Source organism: Betta splendens, chromosome 6 (assembly GCF_900634795.4).
Source record: "Betta splendens chromosome 6, fBetSpl5.4, whole genome shotgun sequence".
Classification (NCBI taxonomy): domain Eukaryota; kingdom Metazoa; phylum Chordata; class Actinopteri; order Anabantiformes; family Osphronemidae; genus Betta; species Betta splendens.
The window spans coordinates 16713346-16726855 of NC_040886.2; the positions used below are offsets into that span (position 1 = coordinate 16713346).

A 13510-nucleotide genomic window follows, 5' to 3' on the forward strand; every position below is an offset into this window, starting at 1 on the left:
ACTGCACTGTAAAATCACAGTAAAAAGAAAAAAATACTCTTTGGTTCAAAAGTATATCAAAGTGTAAACAGTGAAAATTTTATTGATTTGTTTTGACAGAAGTTCCTATGACACAATGGATGTTGGTGACAGGTGACGACATTCAGCATTAACAACCAGTTATACGTGAGGGCTGTGTAACAGCCGCTGAGGATACGCCGCCAAAAAGGAAAACTGTGCAAAGAAACGTCTGCAAGTTAAGAGAGGCCTCCGTAACGAGTGACAGTGTAGCATCATGTAGCACAGTGGCGACGTGAAATTAAAGCTCTAATCAAAAGAAAACGGCAGCTCTGCCATTAGAAGCCGGGACCAAGGCTTTGTTAAAACTGTAGTTGTCAGCAGATTGTTTGACACCGGTACATGTATTTGAAGTTACACTCGTCTACAAGTCAACTTCATTTCAATTTGGATGTGCACCACTGCTGCCCATCACCCCCAGCTTTACATCACATACTATAGTTTTTGTTGATTAGGTTAGGTCATTAATCATATACAAAATTATTTTGGGTATTCAAGGCCTGATTTGTTTTCATCTAGTCTCACCTTCTTCCTCTTTCCCTTTGTTGGCACTTTGACATTTTTTTCATTTTTCTATTGATGAGCAGAGAAGTGTGAAACCACCAAAGGGGAAACCTGCATTACATAGGATTCACACCTCCACAGTGGACTTTGAAGGGATAAACAATGAAAAAGGATAATCACATTGCTTTATTTGTTAGCATTAGCTGTAGCCTTGGCCTTTTTACCATCCCTGCCAACTATTTGGAAGCATCACTACCTTCCAGTACCATTGGCTCCCATGAATCTCACTGCGACACTAAACACAACTTGCTGAGACTTGAACAAGGATAATCCACATAATTAACGCATTTACTGGCATTATTCTCAGTTAAACATCATTACTTCTTAATCCCTAAAAAAGGGTCAGCTGACACTTAATACACTGGATTACTGCACAACAATGACGCAACAAAAACACACTCAGCCATGACAATTACTTGTTTCAAGTCTCTGCCTGTTGCTGACTGCAAAGATGGAAACATTTATAAAAGATACTGAAACATGCTTCAATGTGACTGTAGCTTAGCATCAAATCCTTGTGGTGTTTATGGAAGTAACTGTTTTAGACTCAGCATCTGGAGACAAGACATCGTCCTGACTCAAAAGGCACAGATGTGTAGCAATAAAAGTAAAGTTTTAACAGCTCACAAGCTTTCGTCTACTAACGCAAACCCTGGCCACAGCTAATCTAACACCTGCACCCATTCCCCTCCTAAGAAAAACAACATGTGGTACTTTAGTACTCTGTCCACCTGGTGGAAGTGCTCATTTTAAGTGTCATTTCATCCCTTTGAGTCATGAAAAACAGAAGAAACCGAGTGAGCTCTTGGCCACTTTCTGAGTCCCCAGACGTTTCTGATGAGCAAGCAGCCGCACTGTAAACAATTAACCACTGCTGATGTGAAGGAGCTCCTGATCACAGGAGGGAGGAATCCTGCACTCCAGTCTCCGTTCATTTCCCTCCTCTAGTGAAAAATAAAGGAATCATTCATCTATACTTTCTCTCTTTTTAGGTCTATATTTTTGTATATGCAAACTTTTCATCTAATACGAAAATATTTGTGGAAGGTTAAATGAAAATATACAGTTAATAATACAATAGAATACAGAGTTATGTGTTAAAGGTGATTAAAAACTGGTTGATTGTTTCTCCCTTTATGAAGCGAGCATTTTCCTTGGTTTAAAGACAAAAAGAGGTAAAGTGTACGAGAAGAAGGCAGCCGGTTTAGGCCTCGAGGGCTGGTGCTTGAGGATTAGGCGATTGCTTTTGCTTCTGGTAAGAAAGCTTCCCAGTACTTTATGACCTGGAGATAAAACATAGAAATATATTAAGCAACAGTAGTGTCAAGTTAAATTATAACACGCAACAAGTAAGTTTAAAACTGTACACACATTTAAAAACATTAACCATATACAAATATAGATAAAACCAGGCTTTTAATTTACATTATCTAATCGTTAACCAACAGAAAACACTATTTATTTGAATCATGTATTTCCATAATTCCGTTAGTCTGTCCATGGCTTTCTTCCTTTTTGTGTACGTTTCACTCCTGTTTTCGGCCACTTGGACCTGAATAGAACCGCTCAGGACCAACAGGTAAATGTTTTTAGATAAGGCTATGACCAAATGAAAAGTGTCACAACATATCAAAACAAATGCACCCGACTGGTTTGACAAGTAGAATGTTGTGATTACTGTAGATAAATATTCACTCACCTGCTGTTGAGACTGAAGCAAAGACTCCAGATACTTGATTATCTGTCTTTTGAAATTCTTGGCCTTTTCCTTCTGTAGAATAATGTAATAAATGTGTGTAAATTAAGACCAGCATTTACAGCAGGCCACCGATGAGTCCAGAGAGGAAGAAAAGAACACTGACCTCAAAGCGAACCACTTCCCGGCGCACGGTGGCTGAAACTCTTTCGAAATCTCTCTCGTACTGCGTCACCTTGGCCTCCCACTGTTAGCAAGAAGAAAGCATGCAGTAAAATCCCTGTGTATGGGACACCTATTCACTGGAACAGTAAATGCATTTTGCTTTGCATTTCACTTTTTAAGCTTAATTCTAAATTAAAAAGGTCTTATTTCTGCCCACCCCTTCTTCTAATTAAGCCCTTTGAATCAATTCCTTTAACACTCGCTGTCCTCAATGAAAAGAAAAGAGCTAATCTACAAGCCCTTCCAGGAATCCCTGCCTCCTCTGAGTCATTTCCACCGTGGCCTGTGTTTTACCTCTGCAATCTCCTCTTTAGCCAGCTGCAGTTTGTCGGGCTTGTTGGCCCAAAGCAGTTTGGCCTCAGTCTCCCTCTTCTTTTGCAGCATGGTCTGAGCATCCTGCCAACGCTGCCACGCCTTTATCCGGTGATCAAATGACCCCTGCAGGTTGTAAACACACATGAATGTGAACCCTTCATTCACTTAGAACCTGTTATAATTACAAGCAATATCAGTGTACTAAAAATCTTCTCCGTACCCTGACGGCTCCAAGGAGACGGATGTAATCTGCAATGAGTTCAGAGAAGCAGAAGGTGTCGTTTTCAGCCTGGCCCTGGTGTAGCTGCTCCATCTTGTCCTCCACCTCTGCCAGCTGAGACAGAGCACGGGACAAAGCGGTGTTGTCTTCTGCGCTGCCCAGCATGGCTGCACTTTTAGCGAAGCTCGCTGTGTTGAACGAGAGCTCTGTGGAAGAAAAGGCCCTACGTTACTGCAAGCAGCATTTTGGTTCCAAAATTTGCCATGTGACTCAAAACATGGGAAAAATATAATGAAACGTACATGAATACTAGGATATGAACGCATGGTCGAACACTTTAACTATGGGTGTATGAGTCAATGATTCATTTTAATTCTATGATGCATTATTGTTGGAAAAAGAAGAACCTTTTCTGTGGATGACCAGGGTTTCAACCAGTGTGTGGAGCTTCCTGAACTGCTGGTCTGCAGACTCAACCTCCTGGAGTTTCTCCTCAAACCACTGCAGAAAATGAAATTGTAAATAAATGTTCAACCTCCCACTGGTACTCTTTCACCTAAGCTGGGCTTTAATATGTACAGGTTTTATTTAAATAACTCATTAGTCTCACAGTTCATCAGCTTCCACCATAGCAAACAAACAAGCTCCACACACACTTTAATAGTGTTGTCAGTACAAACAGATCAGTTTGCAGAGATGTGTATCTCCAAAACTAGGTTGATACGTTGCCATAACAAGAACGAGTTTTGGCTCAACACAAGTTGTCCTCAGTACACAGAAAGAATGAAAACCAAACACATTAACAGCTCAGCTCCAAATAATGTCAAGTGATAACTAACGTTTTGATACAGTGCTCTGTAGTGCCAGGATTCAGCTGTGCGCTTGAAATGTTCTGCTTTTCCTCATCTGCTACATGAGAGAATCTGTTGTGTGTCTGCAGATCAACTCACCACATCAGACTCATTCATCTTGATTGTCATTTTACTGACGGCATCTGTTGCTCGGTTGATCATTTTCAGGAAGCCGGCACCACTCAGTGCCTGGGTGCTCACTGCTCTGGGCAACTGAAGACAAAATCGTATGCAAGCACAGAATCTGTAGAACAGTCAACTCTGCACATATTGTACATACTAACATTTTAAATATGCTTTGTATTTCTTAGAATACAATACATAATATGACGTCATGTCTTAGATGTGTGCCATTGGTTTGATGGTCAAGCAACATTAAACTATTTCCACTACCTCGTCCCTCTCCAGGAACTCTCTGACATCTGGATCTTGGAGCAGTGAGGGGTGATTTACCACCCGCTGCAGGTACCTGTCCAAATAAAACGATTAAAATAGAAACCCTTTCCTGGTTTAACACCTAGGCATTCTTGATGACAGACACACAATCTGATTATCTTTTACCTCTCCAAAGCTCCTCTTCTTCTCTCTACAAAGTCCACAGATGAGGAATCTTCCTTTCCCACCTTGACCTTTGTCATACCTATACAAAACACAAGATGGTCCTTAGATTTAAGGCTACAGATTAGGAGAAAGGGGGGAAGGGTAAAAAGTACGGCCCGTCAGCCCACCCAGGATGCTCTTCTCTGGTGGCGGAGGCACGATGAATCCATTTGGTCCATGTTTTTCAGAGAGTTTTTCATAGAGACCAAGGAAGTCACTAAAGCGTCGCTTCACTGATAACGTCTTGTTGCGGAACATGGGCAGTGTGGTCTGAAACACAGATTTTCTACATTATGCCTGTACATTACTGGTCTTCAGGAATATGAACAGTATGTGTTAGTGACATATTGATGACATAATACTGTACAGACCTACAGCTGCACACTTACCAGATTGGCTTCCTTTGCTGATATAAAGATTCATTGATTAACTGCTAAATGCCAAATGAATGATTTATCACACTTTAGAGTTTTTACCTGAGTTAATACGTTATAAGCCATGTAAGCATTCATCCCGTCCCCTGAAAATAATGGATAGAGATATTTACTTAGCAACTGAGTGGACGGAACAAAGTACAAATAATAAAACAATCGGACAATTAGCCAGCTGTATGTGGATTCTCTTAATGGAGCTTAGCTAGGTACTAAGCTCTGTTATTTAAAACAATACAAATAAATCCCACCTATTTTCTCAGGGTCTTTGACGGAGACATAGATATCAAATTTGTCTTCCTCCTCTTCTTCTTCTTCCTGCTCCAACTGAAGCAAATATTAAAAGGAAAGTGAAAATGTGCAGTCATATTGGCTAATTACTATAAACTATTCAAAAATTTAAATATGTATGTGGATTTTACAATTCATACGGTGGAGAGGACAATAGCAAATTCCTCTTTTCTTTTTTAGACTTCTAGTCATTATTTTGTTGGAGTTTCACAGGAATAGACGCTTGTACCTCTTCTATGGCAGAAGACTGTGGCTTGGCGTGGCTGGTAGTGGCTGACAAGGAGGGAGTGGGCGCAGACGGTTTGGCCTTCACTTCCGTTTTTCTTTCGTTTTGTGGACTGTCGAGCGAAAGTTCCACTGTGGCTTCTGTTGGAGAAAAACAAAGCAGGCCGAGGTTGTCACACGATGGAAGAAACTGGTCAGATTGTTGATGATGCAACCAAAAAGTAAAAGTGGGACCCACCAGAGAAAATATCAGCCTCCTCTTCAGAGCAGGTTCCGTTGGTTTTGGAGTTGACGGTGCTGGCGTTTCCAACGCTCGACACTGCAGCGGTTCCTTGTTCAGTAAAAATGTCTGCAGGTTCTGTGGGATTACTGACTTCTAAAGGCCCCGCTACGCTGACACCATCACCAGCAGCACCTTTGGAGGAGACAGGTTTGTCCTTCTGCTCTTTACTGATGGACTTCTTTGTGTTGACAACCATGGGCTCACCAAAGAGATCCTCGTCAGTCTCACCAAAGAGGCTTTTCTGTGGCTTTTTGGATGACTTAATCAGCCGTGGGTCTGCAAATAAGTCACTTCCATCATCTTCAAACAGGTCAACAGCTGCGCTGCTGGGTTTGGGGGCATCAACAGCAGGTGGTGTATCACTTAAGAAGTCAACCAAAGGCTCAGCTACTTTGTCAACGGCCACTGGCTGTTGTGTTTTGCTGGCTGATGAATCAACGCTGAGGTTGATGACTGGAGCTGTGGAAGCTTCTTTGACTTCCTTTTTCCCAACAGCAGGTGGATCTGTAACGCTGTTAGTCACATCCCTTTTATCTGTTGCTGCTGCAACACTAACATCTGCTGCCATCACTTCCTCTTGTGTTGCCGGAGTTTCACTTCCCAATATGTCAACAAAACGATCTGAGGGCTCATCTAGAGAGATGTCGGCTGTGTCCTTTGCAGCGGCTTCAGTTATGTTGTTTGTCAGGTCAAAAAAATCATCAAAGGTTTCACTTACAACTTCACTTGTTGGTTTGTTTTCTGTTTGGCTAGTGACAGGCTTGATTAAAGGATTGCTTATACTGTCGATGGGAGGCTCCATCAAAACATCACTGGGCTTGCTAGCAGGTGGGAGCGCGGTGTCCATACTGGTCACTGGGGGACTGCTCTACAGATCAGAGAAGAAGAAGGCAACATGTAAAGTGTATCCAACAAGACTGTGTATTGATAAACTGTCTGTTTAGGGATTAAGCCTAGAGTGATGCCTTTAAGTGTCTTGTTTAGCCTCAAATATATATAAATGTCATGTTAAACAAAAAGGTGAGCTACCAAGTGATTAATAAGATATATTTTTGTAATCTAACACTCATGAGTCAAAAAGGTTATTACTGTAAAAAAATGAAAAGCTGAAATATTAAAAGAAATTCCTAAAAGGTCACACTCACAATTTTCATAAGGTTTGAAAAACAGAGAGGGCCACTCATAAAACAATAAATTTACACCCAGCTGCCAAAGGAAGAACCAGATGTGCATCAAAGACATGCTTTCTTGAAGGTTGTAATTCTGTTGTCTTAGCGGTTGTATTTCATGGAGTAGGATTTGTTGGATCTAGTTCAGCTGTGCTTCTAAGTGAACTGTAATGAACTGATTAGGTTCAGGGCTTTCCTGGTTCCAACACTACCAAACCAGGCTTTGTTAAATGTAACATCCACAACTGCTGAGTAGTGTTTTCCACGCAGCAGTGGGTCCAAAAAGGGAAAAAAACACAACGCCAGCAACTTTCCAAGGTTTCCTCTGAACTTTGACGGTGAGAGAGCATCCGGGTTCTGACCACGTGACCACAGTCCACTCACATGACAAGGAGCCTACAGGAGCCAGCTTTAATCCTGGATTTTAACCCGCTGACAAACAAAAAAATCACCCAAATCGCTGCTCTGACAACGACAGCTTTCACAGTAAAACCACACGAACCTCATTTCCTGCAGACTGCGAAGATTAAACTACCCATTAAGCCTGTGCAGAACAAACAGTGCAGGAGAGAGGCAGTTGGAATTTATGTTCTCCTGGACAATATCCACCCATAGTAACCAAAGAGGACCCACAGAGGTTGTCATGAATTTCTGACAGAGGATTATTGTCAGAAATGCTTCCAATAAAGAGCCACAGTTGGTTTGACCAGATGTTCGAATACTTGTGGTTTTTAACGCGACCGAGAAATGCAGGAAACGTGAAAGGCTGGAACTAAGAAACACAGGGGATAATTCACAGCCTTGGGGTAAGAAGCTGACAATAACTGCAACTGACAACTATTCTCACTTTCTATTAAACTGCTTACGCCCTTATCAACCCTCCGTAGAGCTGATACGCTGAGCGCTGGCGTTAGGCGCTGGACGCTGCGATACGTGACACGACAGGCGCTTATGTCAACACCGTCTCCTGGATGTTTTCTGTGGTTGAACGACCTAAACGGGGCTCGTCTCGTCACAACTTGCTAGAAGTACGCAGCTAGTTAGCTTGTGTTAGCTAACCAACGCCTTCCTTAGCAGCCGAACGTCCGTTGGCGTCAGTTAACGACAGCTAGCTAGCCTCTAGCGGAGGCTAAGCTAGCCTAGCACTGGGCTCACGTCAGCACCAGCCGGGACGTACCGCGCTCAAGAACAGGTCTTCCCCGTCGTCCGCGTCGCTCTCCGGGCCTCCGACGTCTTCCAGCAAATCTTGGTCCTCGGAATCCGGGAACGGGGGCGGGCTGCGCTCCGAGCTGGTCGCCATCTTCGGTGCCTCGTAAAGCGCGAGGGGCTCTCACGGCAGCTGCTCACCGCGCGCGCGCTCACTCTCCGCCGGGCCGAGACTGGGCTTCTTCCTCGCTGCCAAAGCGCCGCTGCTGCTGTGCGGGTCGTTCGCCTGGAGCGGACTGCGCCGGACTGGCTGCTGGCGGCGGGGGCTCGGGACGCGCGCTCCGCGGCGGTGTCTCCACTTCCTGATCCTCCTCCTCCTCCTCCTTGGCAGGTTAGGCTGTGCGGGCGCTCGTGGCGCAGCAGTGAACGCGGGCGGCTGTTGAATGTTTCACTTTAGCGGCGGCGCCCGGACGTGAGCGGGATGTCGCGCCCCCGGGACGCGGTGGAGCGGCGGCCGCTGCTCTCCAGCGGAAATCACCCGGAGACAAACGACGCGGATTCGGACGAAGGTGAAAGTTGTCCCGGCCTCGTTCTCTAAATGTGCTGGGTCGATCTCATATTGTGGAAGCGGGGCGAGAGGAACAAACACAAAGCCAGGACTTCATAGTACTTCGCTTTAAATACTACTCTATTTGGAGCAGTATTACTTCTCCTGTGGCTGATTACGTGTGCAGACGTGAAAGTGTTAAAGTTCATGTCATCAGCTGGTTTGTCTGTCTGAATCTTCATATTGACATATGTGGTTTGTTTGTGTTGTACAAGCTAGATACGCGACCAACACGTGTACATTTACAGTATAATGTACACATTCATATAATCATTTCTGTAAATATACTAAGTACAACTCGTCCTAAGTTGGAACTCGAATTCTAGAATTTACAAACATGCAGCAGTCAGTAAGCACTGCATAGAAAGTAGTGGCTCTGCAAAAGTGGCATCTTTCTGGCCGATAACTAGAAACCGGGGTACTGTGGAAGGTTAGATGCCTGAAAGGATCTTTATTTGTACTACAATACTTCTAAATTTTGGTTTTACTAATGTAAGTGAAGTAAAGGATTTAGAGGTTTGTAACTACAGCTGATTAATGGCAGACAGTGAGACCGGGTCTTTGATTTGTGAACATCTGTATAATATGTACTAACATTGTTCTGATTCATCTCAAATGCTTAGAAAACATAGCTCATATGTTCAATGACCTCTTTGTCATCACCAACTTGTGTGTTGATGTGTCTGTTTTGCTGCCTTTCAGGTGATGTCATCTTTGACAGGACACCAGTCATCAAAGCTGAAGCTGAGGCGGCTTCACAGAGGAGATTAACATATGAGGAAGCGGTGGAGGAAGCAGGTGATGTGAGGGGCGACGGTGGCGTAAGATGGAACAGATGTCTTTCATGCACTGTTTAACACGAATAATCCAAATATTATGAGATTTCACTCTCCACTTGTGGTTGTGTGTGTCTCACAAAGCTCCTAATCAGTCATTAACAAGTTCTAGAACAGTTTTTTAATTACAGTATGTGAGAAGTACAGTACCCTATGTATCACAGTAACATCTGTTGAATTGATTGCTGCCAAGTATGATTTACCATCCAACGTCCTCGTTCATCTTCCTGCCTTCGCGTCATTTTGGGCTTTTACTCCCAGGTTTTGGCCTGTTCCACTGGCTGCTGCTGCTGGTGTGCGGATGGGCCAACGCCAGCGACGCCATCGAGATACTTTGCGTGTCGTTTCTCCTGCCAACGGCAAGCTGTGATCCGATGCTCAGCGCCTCAGACACCGGCCTGCTGACTTCCAGCATTTTCCTTGGTGAATCACAATCTGTGAAGACAACGTTTCGATAAACATCAAAGAGAGAATGAAAAGCGTTTTCCTCCAGGAAACGAGCAGCCAGCACAGCAGTGGCTCACAGGCGTATTTAGGATGCTTGTGTTTTAGGCATGATGGTCGGGGGCTACGTGTGGGGGTACTTGGCCGACCAGAGGGGCCGGCGCAGGGTCTTGGTCGTGTCCCTGACTGTGAACGGGGTCTTTGGAAGTCTGGCCGGCGTGGCCCCGTGGTTCTGGCTCTTTCTGCTGCTGCGTTTCATAAGCGGCATCGGGTGAGGAGCATTTGCATTTGTTTTATATACACTGTTTGTTTGCACTGAAGTCATTACGTCACCTTCACAGTCTGGATGATGTTTATAACAGTAGTTGGAGAGAAAATCCTTTAATAAGCTGTTGAATGTTGGGGAAAAATATGGTGAATTGGCCAAATCAGAAAATTCTTTAAGGGGTTACTGAGTCACATGTTGTATGTTTTGTTCCCTTTTCGTAGAGTCGGCGGATCGATCCCTGTTATCTTCTCATACTTTTCAGAGTTCATGCCCCGGCTGAGAAGAGGTGCCATGATCAGCGCTCTGGCCACTTTCTGGATGGCAGGAAATATCCTGGCTGCAGGTGGAACAGACTTAAATTACTAAACCATTCTTAATTTGTTGCCCATGATGTTGTAGAACAGAACCTGTGCAGTTTGTGTCTTCCTCCGTAGGTCTGGCCTGGCTCGTGATTCCAAAAACCTGGATGCATTTTTCTCTGGGAACGCTGAACTTCCGGAGCTGGAGGCTGTTTGTGGTGCTCTGCTCCATTCCCAGCCTCACGTCAGCGCTCCTGTTCAAGCTGCTCATGCCTGAAAGCCCTAAATTCCTCATGGAGGTGTTTCATGCCCAGACCAAGTAGAATGCTGCCTGTCCTCCTTATTCCAGCGTCACAGTTGTTAAACGTTGTTACCTGTATCTGCCAGGTTGGTCAGGACAAAGAAGCGCTTCGCGTCTTCAAGTTAATGTTTCAAGTGAATGTCAGAGGAAAAACCTTCCCGGTATGTTATGCATATTAATAGTGTCTGTGCTGTTCATATCAAAGCTAGAAAATGGAAGTCAGACAGGAAGTTGCATTTGTGCAGGAATGTTGAGTAACTTCTCTGATTCTGTCTAATAACGTGCTCTCTTGTGCAGGAGTTTGGTTTGTGCTCGGGCTCTAAACAAAGGGAGGAACTGGAGGAGAGCGGATTCAGGGCTTCACGCAGAAACTTTACCTTTATTTTGAAACGGGTAAAGGCGGAGACAGGACATGCAGAGAGATGAATTATTTAATATTGAGTATCATAATTAGTTTTTTCATTTTGCCTTGCAGGGAGTGTTGCCCGTTAAGCAGATGTTCAGTGGTTCACTCAGATCCAGGAGCATCGTTCTGTTAATCGTCTTCTACTGCATCTCCTTCGGGTGAGAGGCATTTAGATGCAGAATTTGTGTGGATCGTTGTGATGATTGTGTTGGACTCTATAAATACAGTTACAGTACAGTAATGGTGTGTGTGTGTGTGTGTGTGTGTGTGTGTGTGTGTGTGTGTGTGTGTGTGTGTGTGTGTGTGTGTGTGTGTGTGTGTGTGTGTGTGTGTGTGTGTGTGTGTGTGTGTGTGTGTGTGTGTGTGTGTGTAGGTACTATGGGCTGTGGATGTGGTTCCCGAAGCTGTTTGACAGAGTTGAGGACGGTGGATCGCCCTGCACCAACTCGTCGCTCCCGTTCCGCAACCAAAGCTGCCAACCAGTGAAGACAGCAGGTGCGTAACTGGGACCACAAAGAGTCCCACTACCACCACCTCCAATTTCACTCCAGTTTAACAATCTACCTTCTAAATTCTATGAAATCCTAATCCTTACTGTTCTTCGTGCATTTGTTCTTCATCAGTGTATAAAGATGGCTTCATCATTGCTACCTCAAACCTGCCTGGCAACATCTTCACCATCCTGATGATGGACAGCACTGGAGGAAAAGCTCTGCTGTGTGAGTGGGCTGTTCCTAAAGCCATGCTGTGTCTCTACCTTTGCACTCTGCATATTTGAACTTCGCTGACCCTTCTTCTCCTGGTTCTTGTTCTCCAGCCTGCAGTCTGCTGGTGTCCAGTCTCAGCGTCTTCCTCATTTATTTGGTTCAGACCAAGTCTCAGAGTCTGATCTTCTCCTGTGTCTTCAGCGGCGTGTCCGTGATCACCTGGAACGCTCTGGATGTGTTGGGACCAGAGCTTTACCCGACCCAGCTACGGTAACTTGTCTTGATTTTGAATTTACAATAATTTAGTTTGATTATAAATTCAAGGGTTTACAAGAGGATTAAGTGTTTTCATTTAATAATTTTCCCTTCCTCACGTTAGCTATTAAGATGTAATGTTGAGCATATATTAGCTGAGATGCCCGAGTCCTCATGTGCCTCTTCGTTCTCTCTCCCTCAGGTCCTCCGCTCTCGGTTTCTTCACAGCAGTGGCCCGAGTGGCAGCGATCATGAGTAACGTGGTCTTCAGTAAGTTGGTGGACACAGACTGCGCCGTGCCGATTCTACTGGTCTCAAGTCTGCTGCTGACTGGAGGACTGGTGGCTCTTCTGCTTCCCCAGACCAGACAGACGGAGCTGACCTGATCCGCCAGGCGCCGCCTCACGTCATTTCAGATTAAGAGGATGTTTAATAATTTATGACCTGTAGGAAGTAGACGGGATGAACCCAGAGGATCTTATTTAAATCAGGTGCCTTCGCTTATCAATTTGTGCCTTTTATAGTATCTCTTTGAAATGCAAACAAAAATAGGGCAGTAAATTGCCTTAAATTAGAAAATGTCTAAAAAAGAGTCTCCACAGACCACAGGAATGAACAGTGACTGAATGTAGGGTTGATGCTGGTGAGTCATAAAGTCAGAAAACACATCTGCTACAAAAGTGAGCCAAAGGTTAGAATTAGTAAAAAGACCCAAACAGGGTTGTTTTAGTTCAGCCAGTGGCTTCAAGATTAGTATGAAAATATTGTCTACAGATTGTGGTTTGTGCCAAAACTCTTTTCCTTCTCACTTCTCTCCTTGTTACGGTCCCAGCTGATGTACCTCAAACAGCCTGTTTGTGTTTCTGTTTATTATTATTATTTGAAACTGTTTTTTGGAGATCAGATAGAAGACATACAACAAAGTATCTGTATTTTTTATTTGTATAATAAATAAACTTGTAATACTTCAGGACCATATTTCACAACCACACACACAGGATGCAGGTAAAACTTAGTGTCAGATTTGATTCATAAATTGGACCAGTTTTTTAAAAAATCGAATCAAAATTGCATTTTTATTATTAAAGGGCAATTTCTTAATCTTTACATGTTTGTGCTACAGTAATTCTAAATTTCAATAAATAAAAAACAAATGTGGACAAAAGTACTTTATTTAAAGAAGTACTGTGTTTCTTTTCTATACTTTAGTTTTGTGTTTGTGTTTTATTCCACTGGTTTCAACAGCCTCTTCGTAGTTTTGCTTTATAATTATAATCACTTGATGCCACCTTCTTAACGTGTTTAAAATGGTCT

The 13510-nt window shown here is 43.7% G+C and overlaps 2 protein-coding genes across 3 annotated transcripts; one reads left to right on the plus strand and one right to left on the minus strand.

Annotated features, from left to right (window-relative positions):
- Positions 1-56: 56 nt before the first annotated feature.
- snx1a (sorting nexin 1a) lies at positions 57-8471 on the minus strand. 2 transcript variants are annotated; one of them, XM_029153418.2, is made up of 16 exons: positions 8105-8471; positions 5963-6626; positions 5714-5890; positions 5480-5616; positions 5211-5286; positions 5005-5048; positions 4657-4798; positions 4490-4568; positions 4322-4397; positions 4028-4141; positions 3485-3578; positions 3078-3283; positions 2837-2980; positions 2484-2564; positions 2321-2392; positions 57-1904 (listed from the first exon to the last, which is right to left on the minus strand). In XM_029153418.2, the coding sequence occupies exons 1-16, from the start codon at positions 8225-8227 to the stop codon at positions 1854-1856; spliced, it is 2280 nt and encodes a 759-aa protein (XP_029009251.1). In that variant the 5' UTR covers positions 8228-8471; the 3' UTR covers positions 57-1853. The 2 variants fall into 2 exon arrangements, with proteins under 2 accessions (XP_029009251.1, XP_029009250.1); XM_029153417.2 differs by having other exon boundaries at positions 5714-6626.
- Positions 8472-8504: 33 nt separating this feature from the next.
- On the plus strand, positions 8505-13161 carry sv2 (synaptic vesicle glycoprotein 2). The gene is made up of 13 exons (XM_029153426.3): positions 8505-8642; positions 9383-9478; positions 9778-9939; positions 10069-10231; positions 10450-10571; positions 10663-10826; positions 10915-10989; positions 11126-11221; positions 11304-11392; positions 11608-11729; positions 11858-11953; positions 12052-12211; positions 12399-13161. The coding sequence occupies exons 1-13, from the start codon at positions 8555-8557 to the stop codon at positions 12580-12582; spliced, it is 1617 nt and encodes a 538-aa protein (XP_029009259.1). The 5' UTR covers positions 8505-8554; the 3' UTR covers positions 12583-13161.
- Positions 13162-13510: the final 349 nt, after the last annotated feature.

What these genes read in the sequence shown, in the direction of transcription:
- snx1a (XM_029153417.2), bottom strand. Translation starts at nt 8,227, where the DNA reads ATGGCGACCAGCTCGGAGCGCAGCCCGCCCCCGTTCCCGGATTCCGAG. An exon ending in AGTTCCTGGAGAGGGACGAG is followed by an intron (nt 4,142 to 4,321) that starts GTAGTGGAAATA and finishes TTTTGTCTTCAG; the next exon opens with TTGCCCAGAGCAGTGAGCAC. An exon ending in CCTGGTCATCCACAGAAAAG is followed by an intron (nt 3,284 to 3,484) that starts GTTCTTCTTTTT and finishes TTTCTTCCACAG; the next exon opens with AGCTCTCGTTCAACACAGCG.
- sv2 (XM_029153426.3), top strand. Translation starts at nt 8,555, where the DNA reads ATGTCGCGCCCCCGGGACGCGGTGGAGCGGCGGCCGCTGCTCTCCAGC. An exon ending in TCAGAGGAAAAACCTTCCCG is followed by an intron (nt 10,990 to 11,125) that starts GTATGTTATGCA and finishes TCTCTTGTGCAG; the next exon opens with GAGTTTGGTTTGTGCTCGGG. An exon ending in CCAACCAGTGAAGACAGCAG is followed by an intron (nt 11,730 to 11,857) that starts GTGCGTAACTGG and finishes GTTCTTCATCAG; the next exon opens with TGTATAAAGATGGCTTCATC.